This window comes from Myotis daubentonii, chromosome 1, assembly GCF_963259705.1.
Source record: "Myotis daubentonii chromosome 1, mMyoDau2.1, whole genome shotgun sequence".
NCBI lineage: Eukaryota > Metazoa > Chordata > Mammalia > Chiroptera > Vespertilionidae > Myotis > Myotis daubentonii.
The window spans coordinates 49,168,065-49,193,395 of record NC_081840.1 but is presented as its reverse complement, the minus strand read 5'-3'; the positions used below and the strand labels follow the sequence as shown (position 1 = coordinate 49,193,395).

At 45.1% G+C, this 25,331-nt stretch overlaps 1 protein-coding gene across 1 annotated transcript in view; it reads right to left on the bottom strand.

The window, feature by feature from the left end:
* Nucleotides 1-24,299, bottom strand: part of RORA (RAR related orphan receptor A) — a 734,689-nt gene extending 710,390 nt beyond the window's left edge. Inside the window, exon 1 of the mRNA XM_059699570.1 lies at nt 24,119-24,299. Coding sequence (XP_059555553.1) covers nt 24,119-24,284 — 166 coding nt within the window. The 5' untranslated portion in view covers nt 24,285-24,299. The remainder of the gene's footprint in view (nt 1-24,118) is intronic.
* Nucleotides 24,300-25,331: the final 1,032 nt, after the last annotated feature.

The following is a 25,331-nucleotide window of genomic DNA, read 5'->3' as shown; positions in this document are numbered from 1 at the left end:
TAAACATCACTTCCACCACTGGGAATAGTAAACAGTCTAATGTCTAAATTCCAAAAGAGATTACTGACATTGTTTATAATTAGCATGCTAAATAAAACCAAGACAAGCTGCTGGCTTTCATAGCCCTAGCCCTATTATGCCTTTGGAAAATGTGTGTGTATTAATATATGTGTGCATGTATACTCATATACATACATGCATGCACACACACACTACTTGTAGGTCCAATCTTTCTGAAATTTAAAATAGAACATGGCTACAAAACACATCTACCACATGGAGATAAGAAAGGCAAGTGGAATAGCCTTTCTCCTTCACCCTACAGACAAGCCAAGGATGGATTCCAGGAAATTGAATGGACCTGGGAGCAGCTAAAGATGGAAACACTGCAGATTAACCACAATTCCAGAGCTAAGCTTGAACTGGAGGATAACTGAGACCACTGAGTTGTTACTCTCCATTAATTGTTTGGAAATTACCAAACATCTTCACGCACAACACAAAAAGAGCACTGAATATTGAAATCGCTAGAGTTGTTTAGCCTCTGGTATCCCTTTAAAAAACATCAATAGCCTGAACACTTAACTCAGTCCTCTTCTCAACCTCTTTACCTTTTCTTCAAAATTATATTTAGTGATCTTTGTAACTCATAGATGAGAAGCAAAGCAAGGGATTTCTCTGTGAATATGTCTCTCTCTGGAATTGTTGTTGTTCATGATAATTCTGATGACCTCCAGAGGAAAATGCTGAAAGTGACGTTACTGAGTCAGAGTAAAGGCCAGTGTCCTTAAGTTTTGCTTCCAAGTATTTCATCACCCAATATGTAAAACCACAAGCAGGCCATCATTGGGGAAGATCTTGAGTCAAGTTCCCTAGTGGGGAGACCTCCCATTTATATTAATTATATTTCACAGAAAAGGATCTACAGTCAGTGCTTTCACATTAACTGAGAGTGTTTAATCCCATTTTCAATGACCCAGCCAGCTCAGTCCAATGACTGGGAATGTTGTAAGTGGCTTAAACACAAAACTCCAACCTGAGATAAAGACTAAAGACGTTGCACTTTTCTGAGAGAGACCTGTAATTTCCCCTTATGGAGCAGTCTACATTGAGCATAAGTGCTCCAAAGGAAAGAAAGGGGGGAAACAGGAGCCTATAAACTCATGATTGGATAAACAAAATGTGGTATATCCATACAATGGAATATTATTCAGCAATAAAAAGGACTGAGTACTGATACTTGCTACAACCTAGATCAGGGGTCCTCAAAGTTTTTAAACAGGGGGCCAGTTCTCTGTCCCTCAGACTGTTGGAGGGCCGGACTATAGTTTAAAAAAAAAAAACTATGAACAAATTCCTAAGCACACTGCACATATCTTATTTTGAAGTAAAAAAACAAAATGGGAACAAATACAGTATTTGTATTTGCATGTGGCCCGCGGGCCGTAGTTTGAGGACCCCTAACCTAGATGAACCCCAAAACATTGCATTAAGTCAAAAAAGCCAGACACAAAGACCACATATTGTATAATTCCATTTAAATCAAGTGTCCAGAAAAGGCAAATCTATAGAGACAGAAAGTAAATGGCAGAAGAGGTAGTAATAGTAAATAGAAACGAGGGATCTTTCTTGGGTGACAGAAATGTTCCACTACTATACTGTGGTGGTAGTTATGCAACTCAATGAATTTACTAAAATCATTGAATTATTCACTTAAAAGGGGTGAATTTTTTTAAAATATGTTTTTAGTGATTTTATTTTTTTAGACAGAGAAGGGACAGGGAGAGAGTGAAAATCTATGAGAGAGAATCATTGATCAGCTGCCTCCTGTTATGCCCCCTACTGGGAATTGAGCCCAAAACCCAGGCATGTACCCTGACCTGGAATTGAACTGGCAGACCAATTGGTGCATGGTACGATGCCCAAGTGAGCTACATGGGCCAAGGGGAAAAGGGCCAATTTTATATCTGTAAATTATGCCTCAATTTTAAAAAGGTAGAAAGAATAAGTACAGTGTATTCTTTGCTGGATCCTTAAAAATGTTGGGTCCTAGTCATGTGGTCATAGAATGTCAGACCTGACATTAACCTGTAGCTCAGTGCATCCCTGAGCTACACCTGTAGCTCACCTGGAGAAAGAGAGGCCCTTAGGAGAGAGGGTGATGAAAACCAATTGCTCAAAGCCACTTACATAAATAATGGTTGAGCTGGGATCAGAACCCAGGCCTTTTGATTACTTGTCCACTAACACTCTTCAGTTTATCTTCATTATTTTGCTTCATGCAAACTTCTAGGGCATTAACCATCTGACAAGCAGATGTGCCTGAGTCACAGATCAATGTGTTTTGGAAGATATACCATCCTGGATAACCCATGATTTAATTACTCTTTGCTCGCATTAGTGCTTGTATATTTCACAAGCACATGTCTTCTTGTCTTCTCAATATTTGTTTTTGCACAAAATCTATGGCTGTGTATTACCTTTAGACTGAAGATTCTTTTCTTATGCTAAAGATTCAAAGATGATTTTTTTAGAAGCTGAATCAACTCTGAAAGTCTTGCTGCTTTGGTACACCAATAGCAAACATTCTAATTCAGACTAGCCACAGGGGCTCATCTTTCTAATAGAAATGTAAAATAGGTCTTTATTTGATACAAAATTAAAATGTGATCCAATTATGCAGAATATGAAGGAACTTGTTGAATTACAAAAAAAAAAAAAAGTCGCACTCACTAATTTAAAACAATAATGCGAGAGCCTTAATTACCATGGGCTTTACTACTGTCGCTCTCAAACAGTGCTAGAATATGATGAGACACAGCCATGCCTAAGATAAAACATTCATAGAAAGACATGACTCCTTTTTAAAAAACAGATGACAAAGTTAAGAATTTTAGTCAACTTTTTGGAGAAAAACTGATCACCTTGAAAATTATTAGGTTTTATGCATCGACCAATAGCATGAACTTATGTGTCTCCCTAAAGTACATAGGTTGAAGTTCTGATCCCCAGTGCAAAGGTCTTAGGAAGTGAGGTCTTTGAGAGGTAATTTGATTTAGATGAGGTCATGAGGATGTGGTCCCCATCATGAGATTAGTGCTCTTACAAGAAGAAACACCAGAATTTCCTCTCTCCAATATGTGAGGGTACAGGAAAACGATGGCCATCTGCAAGCCAGGAAGAGAGCCCTCATCAAGAACTAAATCTTCCAGGACCTGGTGATACCATTGTAATTAACCTAGTTATTAGTAACAGGAAAGGTCAAATATTATAGGCATGTCATTTAGACAGCTTCATCAGGAAGCTAAAACTCTATACACCCCAGCAGACTGGCCAAAGAGAAGATATGCCCATGCTTAGTAAAGTTTGAGGGAACTAGCGAAGGTGCTTTCTGTCAGTCACACCTGGAAACAGATTGGCCAGAAGAGGTGTGGCCACTGTAAGGACGAGAAATTTGGGGTATTTAACCCCCCAACAGAGGAGTTCACTCTCTTGTGCTCGTGTGCTCTCTTGGCTCCCCCCCGGATTCGCCCACGTGGCCCATGGCCATGTGGACCCCACATACAATGGAATAATGAACTGAAATTAGCCTGATGCAGAACTGGACCAGGCTGCAATATGAACACTGGCTTTGCTTCTAGCACTACACTTCTTTTATAACCGGACTACGAGAAACGGGACTTTGGAAACACAGGATCTAATTCCACAAAAAATAAAAATCCTCACTCTCCCATGTGAGTCTCAGAAAGTTATTTTTCTTGAGATTTCGTAAAGATTCTACCCCCAGCACTCGGTGGGGAAAAGGATACCTCAATTTCCCCAGTAACACTTGGTCTGGACTTCTCAGCTTCCAGGACTTGTCTATGGCATTTTACTATTGCAGCCCAAGCTCAGACAACCAAATACTTACTCCCTAGTTATGTAGACCTCTGTACAATTCATTACAGTGACCAAGGTTAACTGGTTATACAATGTCCCTTTTTCAGGAACTTAATCAGGGGTTAGTTATTCGTGTGCATTAAAATATGTGAGAAAATATTTAGCCTTCCTCAATCTGCATTTTGCAAGGGGCTATTCTTGCAGTGACTTACTTGTACATTTATAGCCTATCTCTCAATGCTTTTGCCTTGGCAAAAAGTAAAAATTTAAATAGAACTGCATATTTAGCTCAACTTCCCTGTCACAGAACCAGTCCTTAACTTTCTAAAATGTATGACTGTAGCCTCAAAATGATGCCTATTTCCAAACTGCTTCACTTTAAGTTGTCTGTATACACAGGGGCCAGTTGGATGGATGCTCCCTGGATGCTGGCTGTTCCCCAGGTGTCTCCCCCTCAAAGCACAGGGGGAAATAGGCAGTTGAGGAGGAAGGGCAGAGCTTAGCTGACCAGTATGTGTGGAAGCTCAGGATTTAAATATAGGGATGACCTCACACTCCCAAAGGCTCTGAACTGCCCCTAGGGATCAAACTTGTCCAACCAGTCTTTCTTTCTCTAACAACGCCCAGCACTCTTGCCCTGAATGACCCAGGTGATACCTAAAGAAGGAAGAAAAGCTCCCAAGCTGAAGTCAGCCCTTTTGCAATGAGGCCCGTCTGAACCCTAAACCACCTGATCTTTGGGTAAGGAACAAATGTTCTGTTTCAAATCACAGAGGTTAACCTCATATCGAGTATAACAGAAGAAAGTAAAATAACCTCAAACTGCACAACCTGTAAATGATCAAATCCCACATATGCTCTAATTTTCTCAAATGACTCAGTTTACCTAATTTGTGACTATCGCAGAACCAGGAATAACAGAAGTATGTGAGGTGGGCTAAATCCACAGATACATTTATCTTAAAAAATATATGAATTTGCCCTAGCCAGTTTGGCTCAGTGGATAGAATGTCGGCCTGTGGACTGAGGAGTCCCAGTTTCCATTCCGGTCCAGGGCACATGCCTGGGTTATGGGCTTGATCCCCAGTGCGGGGCGTGCAGGAGGCAGCCAATCAATGTTTCTCTCTCATCGTTGATGTTTCTATCTCTTCCTCTCCCTTCCTCTCTGAAATCAATAAAAATATCTGAATTCATAAATTCAATAAAGTGAACTTATTGAAAGCTTGATCAATAAAGAAAAATTGCTCCACTTTCAGACGAGGTTGATGGTCATAAATATCTTCTGTGACTCCATTTCCATTCAGGATCCTTACAGATCCTTACAGTTTTGCAAACTGACACAGGCCCTTTAAAACATAACCAAATCTACGCTGCTTCCCGCATCTCTGCACAGAAAGCCCGTGACCCTCAGCTTTCACTGGCTCTTGGGACGGTGGCCAAAGCGAGAGAAGTCAAGCTGGAGAACTCCCCAAGGTGGTTCTCAGGTAACCAGCTGGTTAGATTTCATCTTGTGTGGGGTTAGCTTTGCCTAGCTAGGCAAAGGAGGCACTTGGCCTGGGTTGAGAATGATTTCTGTTTTGGTTTCTCCAGGGCTTGATTCTAAACAGCCCAAAGAAAGGCTCCGCTGTCCTGAAGGGCACCTTTCAAAAGAAACAAAAATAGGACGCTTGCTTAACAAAAGGGGACTGTTTGGCCACCGAAGTCCCGAATGGGGTCTGACCGTAGAACTGGAAGGGCTTTCTGCAGAGTTAAAAAGACGGAGAAGAAAACAGCAACAAGAAAAGAATCATCATAGAATCACCCACTCCAACCTTCCTTCCCTCTCAGAAGTGCCAAGGGATAAAATATAAACCTCTTTGAAGAAAACTCCAGCCGGAGCTCAGCTTTCAGGCTTTAGAAGACACTGGCATCCCAAGGCCTCCCCACTGTCAGATCAAACACACACAAAAGAGCCCCCCGATATCTGCCTGGTTTTCCCCAGACCATAAAAAACAGGCTTTCGTCTTAATCTACTTACCACACTGTGGGGGAAGGTCTCTACTTTCACAGCACAGAGATAACACACATAATTCATATGACATATTAGTGAAAGATCTACAGGAAAAGTATTTAGTCAGAGCTCATTGAAAACAATAAGGAGCTTGGCTGCCGCCTCAGAAGGCAAAGGCATGGCCCTGCCAACGGGCAGACCCCTCTTGTCACACTCGCTGGAGTTAAAGATAAGTCCAGCCTATCAGTATAGGAATTAAGTCAACAGGTTTTACACAGTCCCTCTGTGAGCTACAACATTATCAACTTCCTCCCATGACCTCCAGAGGCTACTGCAGATGTGAAGCCCCCAAAACAGTTAAGTGCCAGGGGCACAGACTGGCAATCCCACTATCGTCATAATCCACATCGTCCCCCATCTGCCAGTAAACACTTGTACATTTTTTCTCCTCCGAGTTAACAAAAAAAAACAAAAAAAATCTTCCATTTAGTTTCCCATGGCTAGACCCATCCTTTGAAGACCTGACCCCCTTTCTCAAGACCCCCTTTCATCTTTCCCTCCTACAAAGCCTTTCTCCCAGGGCAAGGTGGAGACCTCTTATAACCACCATTCATTCCATTTCTCCCAGCCTTGAGGTTCTGCCAATTGTGAGGCAGATTCCCTTTAGAGACAGGATAAATCAATGCTGGGCAGAAAGATAAAAAAAAAAAAAAAAAAAAAAAAAAAGGCAGCAACTCCTCAATCATCAATTAGACATGTTATGAAGGAGACCACCATCAAAGCAGATACAACCCACTGCAACCAGAAGCAGCAAAGTGTATCAGAACCTCCCTCTGGATTTAACATTCTTTGGTTTCTATGTCTTTAGTTAAGGTAGTATGGCCAGGCCTAAAGCCAGTTTTCTGAGATACTTTTCTCTTTCACTACACCAGTCCGTCCCCTTTATTTTCTCAACCATACCTACTTGGACTCTAGGCTTATTTTTTTCCCCTGATATCACTTCAAAACCCATGAACCTGACCTGGTATAAACATTTCACCTTCTGCCCTAGCCGGTTTGGCTCAATGGATAGAGCACTGGCCTGCGGACTGAAGGGTCCTGGGTTTGATTCCTGGTCAAGGACATGTACCTTGGTTGCAGGCTCCTCCCTGGCCCATGGTTAGAGTGTACAGGATGCAACCAATCGATGTTTCTCTCTGTCTTTCCCTCTCCCACTCTCCCTAAAAATCAATGGAAACATATATTTGAATGAGGATTAACAAAAATAGAACAAAAATGTTTCACCTTCCAATTGCCTGTCGAAAATGCTACTCCATCATGTCTCCAGCCCAGCTGTCTCTCCTGAGCTCCAGACTCTTGTTAAAATATTTTTCCCTCTAATTCCACAAGTAACATACTAACATGATCCCTGCCAGACCCACATTTCCAATGGCTCATTAAACACTGCCCTGGCACCTCCAACTCCCCACCCAAAATGGAACCCATGCTTTCTCCCCTCTTCTCATTCCACTCCAAGACATTCCAAGTAGTAAATCAACCCACCTCTAGGATAGATTTCTGTCATTGCCTCCATCATGCCCTTCCAATTCCATCTTCTGGGAAATTCTACCCCAGAGTCCATCTCTTCACCCATTCAAGCCCCAGCCTGCAGTATGTCTCTCCAGAATTATCACACAGATCTCCTGACTTGGCTCCTTATCTACACTGTCAATTCTCTATCCCAATTTCAACATACTTATACTTAAACTAGAGGCCCGGTGCACAAAATTCATGCACGGGTAGGGTCTTTAGGCCTGACTGGCAATCAGGGCCGACCGGAGCCTTCCAGCTGGCAGCCAGGGCCTTCCTTTGTTCTGCGCCACCCCCTGGTGGTCAGCGCACATCATAGCAAGCAATTGAACTCCCTGTCTCCCGCTTAACTCCTGAGGGGACAATTTGCATATTTGGCTTTTATATATATATATATCTAGCCTACAAATGAAAAATCAGGTATTTTTCACTTGCTCAAAAATTTTCCATAAGAATAAGTTCAAAATGCTTAGCCTAACCCAGGGGTGGGCAAACTTTTTGACTCGAGGGCCACAATGGGTTCTTAAACTGGACCGGAGGGCCGGAACAAAAGCATGGATGGAGTGTTTTTGTGAACTAATATAAATTCAAAGTAAACATCATTAAATAAAAGGGTATGGTCTTTTTTTTTTTTTTTTTTTTTTTTTTTTTTTTTTTTTTTTTTTTTTTTTTTTAGTTTTATTCATTTCAAACGGGCCAGATCCGGCCTGTGGGCCGAGTTTGCCCATGGCTGGCCTAACCCCTACCTACTTTGTCCAACCACATCTCCTAATTTTCACCAATGTACTTCATAATTATGCTAAGCTACACACCTCAATCACACTACCTGAATGTGCTATGAACCTGCAACCAAGGTACATGTCCTTGTGTAAGTTGGCCAGGAATATCCTCCCACTTTTTGCCCTCTAGGCAAATTTCTCTCCATGTTTCCAAAAACTAGGCAAAGGTACCCACTCCAATGAACTTTCTCTGACTCCTCATGAAGGGTTTTCTCCCTCTTCTGTGTGCTATATACTTTGTAAGTGTCTCTATTCTAGCACTCTTCACATATTTTGAAATTACAAGTTACTTTGTCTGTCCTGCCTATCAATTCCCTTAATTCAACTTTGTACCTCCATTGAACAAGGGACCTGGCGCATAGTAAGTGCTCAATAAATATTTGATGGATCAATGAAAGGAGGCAATGTACAGCATCACCTTTGAACATCTGAAACTTTCAATGAATATTAGATTTTCTTGCCTCATCCCATTTTCCCCTCAGCTGGCTGGTTTTTCATATATTGATTCTAAACTGCACCATCATTAGCATCCCAAGGGCATTCACTGAATGCTAAAGTAAGAGACAGAGATATGGGATAGAAGACTCAAGACAATCTACAACACTGCCCTGAAGGAACTGAGACCAGTGAGAAGATAAACACAGCTGAAGCAGCAAAATGTGACTTAAATAAGGACTATAACTAATGAGTGATAAAACCAGAGTGTGTTTGCTACTAAGAAAATAATAATGGGAAAGACCAATTAATAAAGGGATGTTGTCAAACACCATGGCAATTTTCATTAAAACATTTTATTAGACACAATATGATATTGATATTTTTCATTGAGGTTTGCAATAAAATTTCTCCACTAAATATATTCTTAATCCAGAGGCCAGGCATTGATTGATGCTGTGTACTCTCCCCTCAAATGTTCATAGAGTTTAAAATCAACCTTTTTGCCCTAGCTGGTTTGGCTCAGTGGCTAGAGCGTTGGCCTGGGGACTGAAGGGTCCCAGGTTTGATTCCAGTCAAGGACACATGCCTGGGTTACGGGCTCAATCCCCAGTAGGGGGCATGTAGGAGGCAGCCAATCAATGAGTCCCTCTCATCATTGATGTTCCTCTCTCTCCCCCCTCCCTTTCTCTCTGAAATAAATACAAATATTTAAAAAAATAAAATCAACCTTGTTGCGCTGAGATAAGGGGAGTGCATAGTGGTGTGTGAAGCAAATTTATTTCAATAGTTTGGTTATCAGAGCAGGCATTATATATATCCTATCTAATAAAAGAGAAAAATGGTAATTGGCGTAGAATCAGGTGCCTTTGCCACCCTGGCCAGTGATAGCAGGAAGTAGGGGTGGAGCCAGCGATGGGAGCTGGGCACGGTCGAAGCTGGCAGTCCCGGGAGCTAGGGGTCCCTTGCCTGGGCCTAAAGCGGAGCCCACAATCGTGGGGCCGCTGCAGCTGCAAGTCCCCGCTGCCGGGGCCGGACGCCTAGGCCAGAGGCGTTAGGCCTGGGCAGGGGCGGAGCCTGCAACCGCGGGGAGCTGGGGGTCCCCTGCCCAGGCCTGACACCTCTGCCGGAGGCCTCAGGCCTGGTCAAGGGGCCGATCCAGTGATTGGTGATCGAAGGGTGATGAGGGTCAACTCCTCTGGCCGAGGCATCAGGCCTGGGTGGGGGGCGGAGCCGGGGATTGGGGGGATATGATGGTCCCCTTGCCCAGGCCTGAAGCCTGGGTCAGAGGCGTCAGTCTTGGGTGGGGGCCAGAGCCAGTGATCAGGGGGAGATGGGGGTCCCCTGTCCAAGCCTGACACCTTTGGCGGAGGCGTCAGGCCTGGGAAAGGGGCCGATCCTGCGATTGGAGGGTGATGGGGGTCAACGCCTGAGGGCTCCCAGTATGTGAGAGGGGGCAGGCTGGGCTGAGGGACACTCCCCCCCCCCCACACACACACACACCCAGTGCACGAATTTCATGCACCGGGCCCCTAGTATATATATATGTTAAATATATTCTAAACTACATAAAATCTCAACTTCTTAATCAAGGTCTTTCTGTGGTTCTGGGTTACCAAGTGGTGGTGTTGACAAAGCTACAGAGGCAAAATCCTGGAATGACAGCAAGTAAGAGATGGAAGCTCCCAGTAAAATCCCTTTTGGATGGCCCTGCAGGAAAACATGGAGTCTTGAAGGCATCAATCCAGATTGGAGGTGAACCAGGTAAGCCTTCAGGATCTCCCTGGAGATACCACCATAATGGTTGGAAACTTGGGGACAATTACTGCTAAATGACCCCCTGATGTCAGGCCTTCCGGGCAGGGGGGTGGTGGTGGTGAAGGGATAAAGTCACTGGAACCAAGACAAAATGTAATACTCTCTCAGAATTCTGAATTTATAGATCTCACTGGGGGAGTGGCCCCATTTGTTGCTGCCTTCTCAAATTCTGTTTCTGCTTGAGGGTTAGCTTATAACCTCTGGCTTAAAAAAAAAAAAATGCCTCTATCTTTCTATTGTGAAAGAAGTTCTTGGCCTTTAGTCCTTCTTCCTAAACTTAAGAAATATCAATTACTAGAAGTTCTCAGACATGGTAATGAGGATGAAAAGGTTGAAACAAATACACAAAAGCCTTGTTTTTCAACCTTAGCCTTGATGGTATTTCTGCCTTAGCCTGGCATAACTGATAGCTGTCCCCTGCAGACTCGCCAAACTATTAAAAGGCACCACAAGGCCAGTATTTTTATGGTACAGTATTATATCTTCTCCTTGATCTACCTGAATATGCGTATGTACCTATGTCTATATGTGTAACTACATGTATACACATTTATATTTAAATATATACAAATTCACTTTTTCATGGAACAAGGGCTTATTTTCATTGACTGACTATTCAGTATTACAAGGGTTTCTCAGCAAGAGTCTGTTTCTTAAGACCAGCCACTCTAAGTCTGTGTGTGTGTGTGTGTGTGTGTGTATCACCCACACTATCACAATACAAATTAGACAAAATAGATGCTTAATGGTGTAATTCACTTTACAATGGCACTATTATTACAGCGTTACTCTATTTTCATTACTACTGCATATTTGAATCAGCTTCCAACATGTTTGAGTGCAGAAATAAAACCCAATCACAGTGCCAATTAGTTCTATAAAAGTCATGTAGTATATCAAAACTAAAGCATTTCCCAGCAGCCCACAAAGACAGGATTCAACTCTTGGTTCACTTCTTCTAGCTTGCTATGCTTCCACCCCTACTATACTTTGACCTATCCTAGGCTAATTACAAGCTAAAATCAATAAAAGAGCCTTAGCAAGTTCTCTAAGAAAGGATATAATAATCCATCAGCACACCCTTACCTTGTGCTAGCATTATTTTCCTGGGTTTACCCAATACAATTGTGTACCAATAACTACTCTTTCTCATGCTGCTCTCTCATCAGCTCAAATTCTGTAACAGCAGAGCAATTTCAAGCAGGTTGTGAGACTCTGAGAGTATTACTTGCAAAGTGCATGTAAATTATTAGATTACATTACAAGTGAAAGGCTCAGCAGTGGGTCACCATAGTGGAGCATTAATGTAGAACAAGTTGAATGGAACCCTTGCAGACAAGCTTCTTCAACATGATTTTTTTTGGCAGCAAGGAGAAAGTGAGTACAAGGGTAGGGAGGGCGAGAAACGATGGGCTGCTGCAAAATGAGGTGTGAGAGAACATAGCAGCACAGTGGAGAGAGCTCTCCCAGCCACAGTGGCTAAAGGGGGAAGCCAGTGGGTACCACAGGAGTAATGGGGGCAGGATGGAAGGTGGCAGCCAGACATGGGCCCTCCTCTATCTCAGGGATGGGGTATAACCTCAGGGAAGTCAACAAGTGGCTGATGAGGTTGAACTTAAGCGTCTGTCCTCACTTGGCAGGGTCCATCCTGTGGCAGCTAAGTTGAGGGACTACAGCAGGATGCAGTCCAGGAAAGGAAACTGGCAGTAAAAGGAAAGGATTTAGTACTTTGAAGCGCTGGAACTCCTGCTTATTTCACAGAGCAACCAGTAGAAACCAAGGAAGAATGCTCTAAGCAAAGAGAGCTGAAGACCTAGTCATATGTTCCATCACCACCACCATGTGCTCCATTATCACCACCACGTGCTCCATCATCACCACCACGTGCTCCATCATCACCACCATGTGCTCCATCATCACCATCACATGCTCCATCATCAACACTGTCACTGGAGCCACACTTGATGTGTGCTAGGCATCCTGCCAGGGGCGGCAACATGCAGAATCCTGGGATTCTCTCACCCACCTTGGGAAAGTCAGCACTACCATCATCCCCAATTTCCAGGTGTTGAAAGAAATAGACTGAGTGGTTAATGACCTTACATAAGGTCACACAGCACACCTGGGCCTCTGGCCTAGGTCTGTCTCACTCATGGCAGGTTTGTAACAACCATGCATGCTGTCTCCCAATACATCCAGCTTTGGTCTAAGTGCTCAAGCCTGGAACAGGCCTGAACCTGCCATTGAGAGGAGGCATGATGGATCCAAGGCAAACAGAAGCGGGATGAACAAGGGAAGATGGGTCCAAACCCTAGGCCCAGTTAGAAGAATAAGCAGGTAGAAGCTGTGTTTGCAGAGTTGGAAGTGTAGAGCTGAATCTACTGAGGAAGCAAACAGCCTTGCAGAGCAATGTGGGAGAGATTATTTGCACAGCTAATGAGCACCTACTTTCTGCAAGGCACTGTGCAGGAGTGAGAGAGTACTTCCCGGTGCTGGTCTCCTGGGGGTGACTATACTCCTACCCAGGAAAGAATGCTATAAGACAACGCAAAGGAACCTGGCAAAAGAGGAGGTTACATGTTGATTGAATGAGCAAGGCCCACAGACTGACTACTGTAAAAGACAGGGTCATGGGAACTGCAGAAGGATGAGGATGCATCCTATCTAGAGGTAAAATGATTGTAGGATTTAAATAAGCAAAGAGAAATTGGGACATGACAAACAAGAGAGTGGGTGGGGGAGGGAAGGAGGACAGAATTAAGTCACACAGAAGGAATAGGGGTGAAAAAGGCCATGCCAAGATACACTTAGAGGATAACCATCAGAAGCATCCCAGACAGTAGGCTACATTGAGAAACAATACCACTAGAATGTAAGATCCAGGAAGGCAGGGCTCTGACCTCTCCTGTTTGCTGCTTTATCCCCAGAGACTAGCACACTGCCTGGCACATAGAAGGTGCTCAACAAATATTTGTTGAATGAAAGAATGTCATCTCTTGCTTTTACACAATGACTTTAACTCTAGGCAAAGGGGATCCCAGAATTTACATTCTAAGCTAGTCTAGGCAGAATCATGCCTAAATGTAATAGTATATTAATGAACCTGTGCTACAAGTGGCATAAAGATAACGTATGATTACAAATAAGTATTTACATTGTTTTACCTGCCCCACTCCCTCCCTGAAATCATAATGTGGAACACCTAGGGTTCAACATCAGTTATTGTGGAAACCCTCTCTCACCCCCTCTCCCACCACAGGGCCATGCCCTGCAGAAAGGTGGCTTCTACCTCATGCCCACGACAGGGTTTTTCAAACTGCAGGAGCAGCCCCAAAACAGATCATAAAAAATAAGGTTGGTGGCTGTGACTTATATTTTGTCTTTAAATAATACAACAAAAATTATAGTGTATCACAAGTAAAGCTTAAATATTTTCTGTGAAAACTATTTCGTGTGTGTGTGCGCGCGCAATGGCTCACAATGCAGTATATTTCCTTAGTAGGTCACAGTATAAACACCTGAAGACAATGCCCTAGAGGGGCAAGAAATTCCCATTTGGGGGCACTCCTTTTCACATTCCAGCTGAATGACCCTGTCTCCCTGGCTGAGGGTGATCATCAGAGGTAATACTCTTCAGGCCAGTAAGCTTGGTCCACCCTGAAACGTCAAAAAATTCCATGCAACATGATAACTTCAGAATCAGTTCCTTCAAGGTATCCCCAGTTTTACAACACACAAACAATGTTATTTTGAAATAAAAATTTATTTTTTTCTAGTTACAAAAATAATACATGCATACTGCAGGAAACAATGACATACAGAAGAGCACAAAGGAAAAGAAACTTGTAAATGATCCCACCATCCAGAGATGACCACTTTATAACTTTATCATTTAGGTATATGTGGTTCCATATGTTAATATGTGTATATGTGCACATGTGTCTACATGCACACATATACACATATAAATACACATACATATACACATACACACATATACACATACACACACTATAGTTTTCACAAAGAGGATACCATTCTGTGCACAACACTACGGAAGCTGTGATTTTTCACTAAGCAATAAATCATAAACATTTCCCCCAGTTAAGAAATATTTTTCTAGTACAATATGATTTTCACTGGCTATGTAGTATTCCATTTGCAGACTTGCTCTTGACATCTCATAAAAGGCACAACCTTAAACTGGCTGCCTTGCAGGAGGACTGCTGCTGAGATCCATCCCCCCCCCCACCGCCCTCCCCCCCCCTCCCAGCTGTGTCTAGCTCCCACAAGCACTCAGTACAAGATGCTCAGCTCCATATCCAGTCCTTTGCTCTCCACTAAGCCAGACCTTGACGCGCAGGCACTATTTTTATGCTTTAGAATGGCTTTACTGACACAGCCACAAGTTCCCTGGCTAATTTTTAATTAAAAATAAAAATGACCAGCGGGACTTTAAAAACTAACAATTACTGACAATGTTCCACTATTGATGAACAGCCAAAACACCTTGCGCTGACTTTCATAGATATCCACTACCTAATGCTGGATTAACTCCTGTTCGCCTTAGTATCCTCGGGGGCCTTTCCTGGGAGGCGGGAACTTGATGTTGTAGCTTATTGGAGCTTGAGCATCCTGGCACAGCACAAAAGTGGAAGGAACTAATTATTAGGTAAGGAAGCAGAAGGCCAGTGTTGCAGGCACAGCCTCGCTGCGTACTAGGAACGGGAGCTCACACTATTAGATCTCTGGGTATCGGTTTAGACAAGGGGCTAGGCCAGATGATTCATAGACCCCTTCTGGCTCTGACAGGCTTTATTCTAATAAAACATGAGAAGTGGCAGCACCGTATTTCTGTATCTATCTCTGTCTATTATCTATTATCATATAGATAGAGTAAGCACTACAAATCTAACTTATACCCCCAAGCTCCAGATGAGAAATTTCAAGAGCCCTTTTGGAGTAGCATCAGCTTCCTCCCTGATCCTCTGTGGGGCTTCCAGGAAGTTGCAGAACCTCCCTGATGGTCAACCTTCATCCTTTACACTGTGAAGGTTTACATCTTCTGGGCGGAGAGCCCGGCCTATAGAAGCTGTCCACTCTCTGCATAACCGTGTTCATCAGAAGTGGTCCGTGAGCGCCAGAAATGGTAACACACACCTCTGGCAATTTCTTACTTGTCATCACCCATCAACTAACACGGTCACCAAAAGAAGAATCATTTTTGATTATCGGAGTATTTCATTTGCCTCTGCTTTCCCAACGCTTCATTACCTGGACAATTGAGAGTTATGGGCAGTTCACCCTCCCTGTTGCCCTGTCCTTCCAGACATCATGGCCCCATCACACAAATGTTCCTAGGACTACATGCTATATGGTTACTGTGGCCTTCTTACCATGTGCTGAGTTTATTACTGTGCAGTGAAAACGAAAAGCAAGGCAGTTTACTGAAGAGTTTTTACACTTGCTAAATATATCTTGTGTCTTCTGTGATCTGTATGTTGAAAATCCATTAACTTCTATACAGTGGCTCCTTCCCCATGACTGGCATCGATCGTATGGGATGATGGAAGCCTCTTTGCTTCTGGAGGGCAGACTCACATCTGACTGTCTTTTCTCTGTCTGGGTCCATTTCTTCAGGTTTCTTTAAAACTATTTGGAAGAGTCAATAAACATGCTGATTTCTTTCACACACTAGGAAGCAGATCACCGTGCCCTTCAGCCCTCGTCCGGTTCTGTTTTCCCAAGTATTCCCTTACCTGCCTTTGTCAATTGGCATTCTCGACAAGTTCATCACAACTTCTCAAAGTGCCAACTTTCCCTCTTTCCATTGCCCTTGTTAAAGATAATTTAAAATTAGAAAGGCACATTCCCAGCCATTTCAGAGTCAATTCTAATTTCAATTTCTTTTTCGCATGGAAGGCTCCTTTCCCTCTAAAGATCCCCTTCCTTCATTCACAGCCTCCCCCCTCCCCAGCCCCAGACAGGCATTCTGAATTTCGGTATGCACTGCTCCATTCCCTTATTTCACCATGCTTATCTTTTCCCCAAAATACTTCACCCAGCGAAACACACTTTAGCTTGTGGTTCTCCTTCCTTCACTCCACTTCTGAGAGAAATGTCTGTGTCTGGAGATTGTAAAGTCACCTTCAGGAAAGAGGCATACAGTGGCTGTCAATTAATCAGGATAAGACAGAAAAAATTACATCGTGTGCAGCTCTGCTTCTCAGTACATGCAGTTATACTTTGGGGATCAAAAGGATTTCTCCCAACACAACCTAAAATTCATATTTATACCTTTTGTTTTGCTATAACTAATTCTCTACCTAGCAGCACAATTAATGTTCTGGATTATTTAAAACAGTGATTACCATACCTCATTATAAATTTAAGTGTTGGTCCCTCATTTCTCCTCCCAACCCCCCTTCTGTTTTCACCTCTATTCTTCATAACCTGCCTATTTATCCTTGGTGGCATTCTTTGCTTATAAAGTAAGTCAAGTGATTTCAGATCCTGTAGTTTTTATTCCCACATCTAGTTTGACATATAGATTTTAAGCCAGCTTATTTTCCCCCATTAACCACAGACCCAAATGTCACCATTCTTATCACATATACAATTCCATCAAGTTTCGGAGTGTCATTTATACACAAGTTTATTTCTTCTTACTCCTTTCACACACGCCTACCACTTAACGTACAGCAACTTCGCTGCATTTATATTTCATAAACTTCATCAGTATTCAGCCAAATTCTCCCCCAAAGTAAGACAGGCATTTTTAACAGTGTGCTACCTCTTTCACAGGCTTGAGGGTCCCAGACTAAGTGGCACCCTTCCTTGTACCCCAAAGAGTTTCATCTATTATGGTCTGGACCTAGGAACTTCCTGATTTCAAAAAAACCTTTCAGATAGTTCATCATCAAACCTCAAATGCCCAATCCCACTATTAGAGATGACGTAAGGCTGACTGAGCTTCAGAGAACACCTCCCTGGGACAGCCACTACCCAGGATGGCCTGGAGTCCTTCAGCCCTTTCCAGGATGTGGACACCTGCACTCACTGCTGTCAGGGGGACACTACAAAGGGCTCCCCAGCTGGCCGCCAGGACCTCGGCTCTGTGGACAAGATAATCACCAGGAAACCCGCGTTGTCCATGTGCCACAGCACATAATGTGATAAGACAGTTTGCAATAATGGCGCATCAGTTAAGGCCATTAACATCTGTTGGGGGGTGGAAAAACTCTTCCATCAGCTCAAGGGAATTGTTACCTATAATTCCTGTTAACATTAGCGTGCAAAAACCGGAGCACCAAGTGAGCCTGCCTAACCCATGGCTCTGGCAGGGGGATTCCTCATCACGCCGCGCCCCCGGCTTCTCAGGATGTCTTTAGAAAATCTCCTGGGTGCTTTTACTACAAAAGCAAAAAATAAATAAGTAATTGGGATGTCACAAAAGCACAGCAAGTCTCCCCCAAGCTGAATTCCCAACACTGTGACATCTAAGGTATCAAAAGGTAACTGCAGACTATTGTTAAGTTGGGTCCTAGACTAAGTGGCACCCTTCCTTGTACTCCCAAAGAGTTTCATCTATTACGGTCTGGACCTAGGAACTTCCTCATGAAGCTCAAGTGGGACGGCCCTGGGAAAGCCCGCCTCTGCTGGTGTGGTCCCAGGGATGCTCCTGCAGGTAGCAAAGGCCTGGGATCAGAAAAAGAGTTCCTTTGGGGGGAGTCTCAGTGCTCTTTATTGATATTCTTGAAAGGTCTTCCTTCTAACCCTGGAGTTTCCTATTCTTCCAGATGTATGAACCCTTTACCAAAGACACACCTTGAACATATCTGAGCAAATGGCAACATTAGTTGGCATTTCTATCTACAATCATACAGGGGAGTAATTACAAAATGCTACTATGTTACAGTGCATAACTTATTTGTGACTACAATAGCCTCCCTGAATATCTGAGAATGATTTTACATCCTCTACAACTCTAGAGAAAAAATCATGGCTCCAGACTTGGGTTGACATTTTCCCATAAAATAAAAACCTCAATTAATCAGAACCAAATAATTGAGCTGAATTTCTATTTTGCTTCTTGCAACCTGGAGAATAAGAGAGACAAATAACAAAACATACTGCTATCAAAGATTTAAAAAAATACAATTTTCAATATGGAGTCAGGACAGATCTAGTCCAATCTCAGATTCCGTCCCTACTTGCAGTTTCTACACACTGTACAATGAGAATTCATCCTCCGAACAGTGGCCCTGTGGCACCATAAGATCCTCAAACCTCAGAGAAAGATTCGGTTATATCCTCAATGTTCTTTTTAGGGTAGAAAATGGGATCTGCATATTTAAAAACTATATCCAATAAGAAAAAGACCAAAACATTTCTGGTTATTCTGTTTGTGAAAAAAAAAAAAATCATCAGTAATATCTTGGTGCCCGTATAGAAAAATCATGGTGTACTGAATATTGATCAACACTCGAACACTGATTATCTGAGGGCTTTTTTTGAGGCATGAATTCAAAATGACTCAATTTTATTTTTCTTAACATAAAGCTTAATAAGATGGGTGAAAAATTTAACAGCTCATTTCCAAACTAACACTTCCCATCATGTAGAAGAAGAAAAAAATTTGAATGATGTGAGAGAGAGATCCTAGATTCCCAGCAAGGAAGACAGTCTTCATATTCACAAGGGCATTCCAGATTCTAGGTGGGGGCCTAGAAGCAAGGCCTTCACAGCAGCCCCCTCTTGCTCTGGAAAACTCATCACTGATCTGGAGTGAACGGGTCAGGAATCTTCTTGAGGCAGTGCGTGATGTCTACCTCACAGTCCCTTCACGTTGGCTCATAGAAGACAAAGAGGGTAAAGAGGGTGAGCTGCAGGCAACGCCATAGGAGGAGAGCTGCATTTCCTACAAAAAAGTTTTGGCATTTCGGGCAGTCACTTTACGCCTCTCCCCAGACACCTGAAACGTAGTTACGCATTTTGCTTCTACAGACACTGAAGTACATATTTAAGCTAAGAAGCACAGCTCGTCAAGTAGACTCGAAGGATGGAGGGGACTGAAAGAGTACACTCAGGTAAAGCGCAGATGCTGTAGAGAACATACCACAGAATTCCCTGTGACACCCAACTCGGTCTGTCCTCCGGACATCACACCACACCTTCCCAAAGGCAAAAATGGGAGAACTGTCTCCCCAAAATGGAAGAAAAGCACGCATCTTAACTCAGAAGTGTTAAGACAGGCAGGTGTGTGGTGCAAGGAGTCCCAGGGGCTTGTCTCGGAGTGTTCCAGAGGTCAGCTCTGGTAGGCTTGCTTCCCAAAGGGATTCAGTTGTCACCAAAACTCCTCAGAACATTTTCAACCAGAGGCACTACTATCGCTGTGAACATTCTGGGACCTCCCTGCATTGCATTTAGGAGTCTAGTAGGGAACCGGCACCTCTGCTGCCTGGAAAACGCGCGCTTAGGGGTCTCATGGTTAGGGGTTCCCACACAGGCTCCATATTTCAGTACCAGAAATAGAGACATTTCCTAAAGCCAAGGGCTCCTCATAATGCCAGGAGGCTTTGGGAAATTCCAGCAGGTGACTAATATAAAAAGAGTCTGCTATAGATGTTTGTAGCCGCTGAGGATTTGACTTCTGGATTAATAATTCAATTATTTTTTTTAAAGAAATAAGGGGAAGCAACAAAAAAGGCTATCATAAATATCATCAAATGCATTTTCTAAAATTATTCTATTACATTTTTAGAGGGTGTAATTATAACTGTTTTTATGAGCAATTTACTGGAAAATTAAAGTCCCTTGGTTTAAAAAAATAATTATTCTATCCCTCTGGCAAAGGATTTTATCCCAGCCAGCATCTCTTTTAAATTATGGGGCCTCATTTGTTCACTGTGGAGAGCTGGGTCCATGTAAGAAAAGTTGACCTGAGAATCAATCTCTAGAGAGGGGTCTAAATTGCTAGGCAAGAGCACCTACCAGAAAGTGAATCAGCTGAGACGGAAGGGGTGAGTGGAGGCAAAACACTTTCAAAGTCAAAGACTTGTGTGGTTCTAGAATTCCTCAGGGCTATAGGCCTTGTTAACTGATTTTAAATCAATTTAAACTGAGCTTCCAGGGGATTCGATCTCAACCCAACTGAGCTTTTCAGTGTTAATCCCATCTTTTGGTTTCGATTTTTCCCTTAGGTTGGCCTGCCCTAAAAGCATCCAACCTTCAGCACTAGCGTTCCAACCCAACTGTGTGGCACCCACCCGCTGTGAGGATAACTCCAGTGAAGTAAAATATGTAAGCTTCTGGCATGCATATAATAAGGAGATTCTGGAAAAGGTTTTTTAACAACAGTTATGTCACAATGCTCATGGCTCCCTGAAGTCCCTGAAAAGCCTTGTTAAATTAAAGATTCGCTGTGGTTTTTTCTGCTTCATTCTTACTTCCCATGTTGCTTCTTGCCGTTCTTTTTTCCCCTTTCATTTTGTCAAGATGGGACTCCATGACACCAGCCAACATGTACACCACCTAGAAAACGGGGCAGTTTTCATGAAAACTGCTAACATTCCCTGCCCAGTTTTTAGGGAAGAGAGGTAGAAACCTCACATTACAAAGTCACACATAGAATTTTGGAAGCTCAGGCACAAACCATACACAGCCAATTCACACATGGATTCCCAGGAGTTTGCAATTTAGCAACAGCTTTAAGTCTACCTAGGTAATGTCTCATGAGGTCACCTCAATGTCATGAGACTCCAGACCACAATCTCTGTGGCCTTCAAACACTGGCTGGAGGATGCTAACCCTGCAACCTCTCAGGAAGGCGTCCCCCAAGCCAGAAAGCTTCCCACTTCACCCAATGCCAAGAACTCCACTCAACCATCCTTGAAGCTGAAAATGCTAATTATAAGGTGGCAATATTTGCTTTTCCTCTGAGCTGTGTGCCTTTATGTTTTAAGTATTATAAAGGCATAATCACCTAGTCTGTAGGTTAATTTCTTTCCGATATTGTAATTTATGCGACATTAATACTGGATGCCAGCTCCAATTTTCTTGCTGCTTACACTCTGGGAGCCGACTTGCATATTCTGCCAACTCCATTACATCATCTGAAAACCCAAACATTTCCCGTTTTTAAACCACTCTCAACTACCAGGCACACTTACACATTCACTCTTTTTCGCCCTAGCTCACACACAAAGATTGGTACCCCTGAGAAGCAGGCGCTATGTCTGAGGTTAGAGTCTGCAAATGCACATCATTTCTGGAAGCTATTACTACTGCTGTGTTAGCTAAAGGATGCCTCCATCTCTGACCTTCCTTTTTCCATTCAGACTGTTATATAACCTAGTGCCTGCGTGCAGGATGTGAGTTGAGTGTTTGGGCCTTACCCCTCTCCCTCCCTTCATGAAATCTCCTGAGGAATGGACAAGGGGTTGCTTCACAGAGGAGTAGGGGCAAAGGTCAGCAGGTCAGCTGCACCTCTTCCTTGTCCCTCTCCCCTTTTTGCTGAGCCTAGGGGGCTGGTGGTACTGAATGCCCCAGTGTTATATAATTTGCAAGAACAGCAAGTTAAGGATTTGCTAGTTGGTTCTGCAGCCTGCCACCCTGATCTCTTGCAAGAACACCTTCTGGAAAGAATGACACCTGAAGATGCTAATAACAAACTTGGGGGGAGGTAGTGGGGAGGGGGGTTAACACTGAGGGGAATGGCAGCTCAAACCAGAAATTAGTGTGGCCCCCTAAATAATATTATCTCCCCTTCCCAAAAAAATAAAGCAGCCTCAGAAACACATGAAGGGGATTTTCTCCAGTGTTTCTGATTAACCCTGTTACATAACCCGCTCGCATTCCAAATCCACCGTCCCAGGGTCTAAATATACTCTTTGCAGCCAAAAGCTTGCCACACACAAACTCACGGAGGTGGCCTGAGGTCCGGGCCCCCAGCCTTGATCCCTCTCCCTTCACTCTCGGCCCTAGCTGCGCCCACCCCTCCCGCTCCAACCCCGGTTTGCGCCCACCCTCCCGCTCCAAGGCGGTTCGGTGCGTTCACTCTTCGGAAATCGCCTTTAATTAAATGTTTTTCGCGTGTGTCATCCTGATGGCTTTTACTGTACTCGAATTCCGTGAATGGAAAAGCGCCCGGACAGGGGGTGTGGCCAAGGTTGGGTTGGGGCGGGGGGGGGGGCGGGGGGGAATACTGTAAAACAGCCAGCACATGATCAGCCATATTCCTACCTCCAACTCTAACACCGAGAGTAAGGGAGCGGCTCCCAGGGTCCCCACTCGCCTCTTCCCAGCCCTCCCCAAAGGCCGCTGGAAGCCGAGTGGCAAGAGGAGGGGGCGCGCAGGGCCGCGCTCAGGCCGGGACTGGAGATCCTGTCCGCCCCAGCCCTGGGCTGCTCGCGCGAGCCTGCTTCCTCCGGAGTGACAGGCGTGATTTATACATTATTTACAACAGTAATTAAAGCAATAGCTTCCTCCGCTTCTTTGCAAACTCCAGGCGCATTCAAATAAATAATTCTTCCAACCCCAAGAAAAACCCCACATCATGTCCCGACACCTTTAAGAGGGAGAGAGTGAGCTTTCCCGAGCACTCCACAATAAGTAGGAAAAAGCACCCTCCAAATGAAGTGTAAAAATCGCCCGGGGAGGGGAGGGGGGAACATAGCTCACACTATCCAACCAGCATTCAACTTGCACTGACCATTCCCGGCTTCTTGCAGAACGCTTGGAACCTCACGGAGGGAAGGATTCCCAGGGCAGAAATAAGTTTGGGTGCCTTTCGAGCTTTCTTTTACTGCTTGTTTGCTTTTGCAGGCGCTCACTCCGAACGCGCGTGGAGCTCCCCACAGGACCGCCGCCCTCCGCGCGCTGGCGCGCACACGCCCCCCGCCAGCCCTGGCGCCGGGCTTCGAACCCCCAGTCTGCAAACTTGCGCATCTCCCTTCGCCGCACCCGCCAGACAACTTGGCGAGCACCTCTCGCGCCCGCAGCCTGCTCCCTCCAGCCCTTCTTCCAAATCCCTAGCCCACCGCCGTGCTCCAGAGAAGGTGCTCACGTCGCCCTCAGATCCGGGGCGCCCCCTCTCCACCCCTGGGGCTTCCCTGGTCGCTCACTCCACCCGCCCTCCCTCAGCTCTAAGGGGATCAAAAACCCAGCCCGCCTCCGGCAGCCTGGGCCCAAACTGTCAAGAGGAGAAAAGGTAAAAGGGGAGGAAGGTAGCCATAAACAGATTTTCTTTTTCCTTCTTAAAAGGACACTGCCGCTTTAAAAGTTTCTTTCCCGGGCCCCCACTCTCCGGTTCACCGTATTTTGGGGGAGCGTATTTAATTTCGGCAGCGCGGCTTTCCTCCTCTGTTTGCAGAAAAATCAAAGCCAGGGGGTGAGCCCGCCGGCTGTCAAGCCTCCTGCCGCCTTCCCCGCCCCCCTCTCCTCTCGCAAACCAAGAACGGGTTGCAAAAGTTTGCAACATTTCTGGGGGGCCCAGGGGGGAGGGGAGCGGGGTGCTCCGGGCTCGGGGCGCCGCTGCAGGCTCGCGCGCAGCTCCGGACCCCGCGCCCCGGGCGCCCGCTCCCGGTCGCCCCCCGCTCCGCGCCCCGGCTCCCGCCGCCCCCTCCTCACCCCTCTCGCAGCCTCCTACCTCTGCTGGTGCTGGAATAGCTCTGTCTGCGCACCGGGGCGGGCGGCTCGCTCTTGCGGGCGGAATCCTGGTTCAGCGGGGTCTCCCTGGAGCCGGCGGCCGCGTCCGCGCCGCTGCTGCCCGGCTCGCTGGCGGCGGGGTCGGGGGCTGCTGGAGCTGACTCCATGTTTTTTCCCAATGTAGAGATCGCTGGAGATGGCGAGCTCCGAGACTCCCTCTATCTTCTGTTTTCAGAGCAACTCTATGGTACCAAAAAAAAAAAAAAAAAGGAGAAGGAGACCGGGGAGAGCTGGAGGGAGAGAGCTAGCAGCGGCGGGCGGGTGAGGAAGAGCGCGAGGGAGCGCGGAGTGTGTCTGGGTGGACGTGTGTGTGCGCCCGAGAGGGGACGGGAGGCGGGTCTGGCCACAGGCAGCGCTAGCGAGAGCTTCTCCAGCCGGCCCCCACACCCACATTCCCCACCCTCCAGACCCCAGACCGGGAGCCACGGACTGGCTGCCAATTTTGGGAGGTGGGGGAAAGGGGAGGAGGAGAGGAGAGCCTCTCGTGCCCCTGTCTTCCGCTCTCCCCAGTCCAGGGACAGAAATTAAGACCGGCGAGATGATTCTGTGCCTACTTCTGAGACTCTGGGGCACTGAGCTCGTCCCCACCCGCATCAGCCCGGGAAGGGACAGATCTGATTATCCACGTTGGGGAACCGCCAGTAGCTTCCTGCAGCCCAGCCCAGCCCAGCCCAGGACTGAGGAGAAACTTAAAAGGAATTAGACCTGGAATTGACACCCCAAGGAATGCAAAGGATGGGAGGACCGGGCACTTCCAACTTCTGATGGGAAGTCCAGTGGGTTTCCAACCTGGGTTTGATACATGCGTGGCTAAAGCAGATTTTGTGAGTTTAGAATCTCATGGATGGCCAGCTTCTGGTGTGGTTGCAAAAGATCTCTTGGGGCTCCTTTGCTGTTTCCTCCGCGAAGGGTCCAGAAACACTTGGCAGGGCAATTTCTACTGAAGAAAACTTTGGCCTGTTTGGTCCATGACTATCTAAGCGGGATGCATCCTGTTCATGCGAGGCTGCTAACTGTCTGCTGTTCCTTTTGCTATTAATTATACAGTTTCATCTATAAAATGTATGCTGGAGAAGCATTAATAACATCCGGGTAATAAAATTCAGATATTTAACGGCACCTAATAAGTCACATCATTGCAGGCATCACTCTAT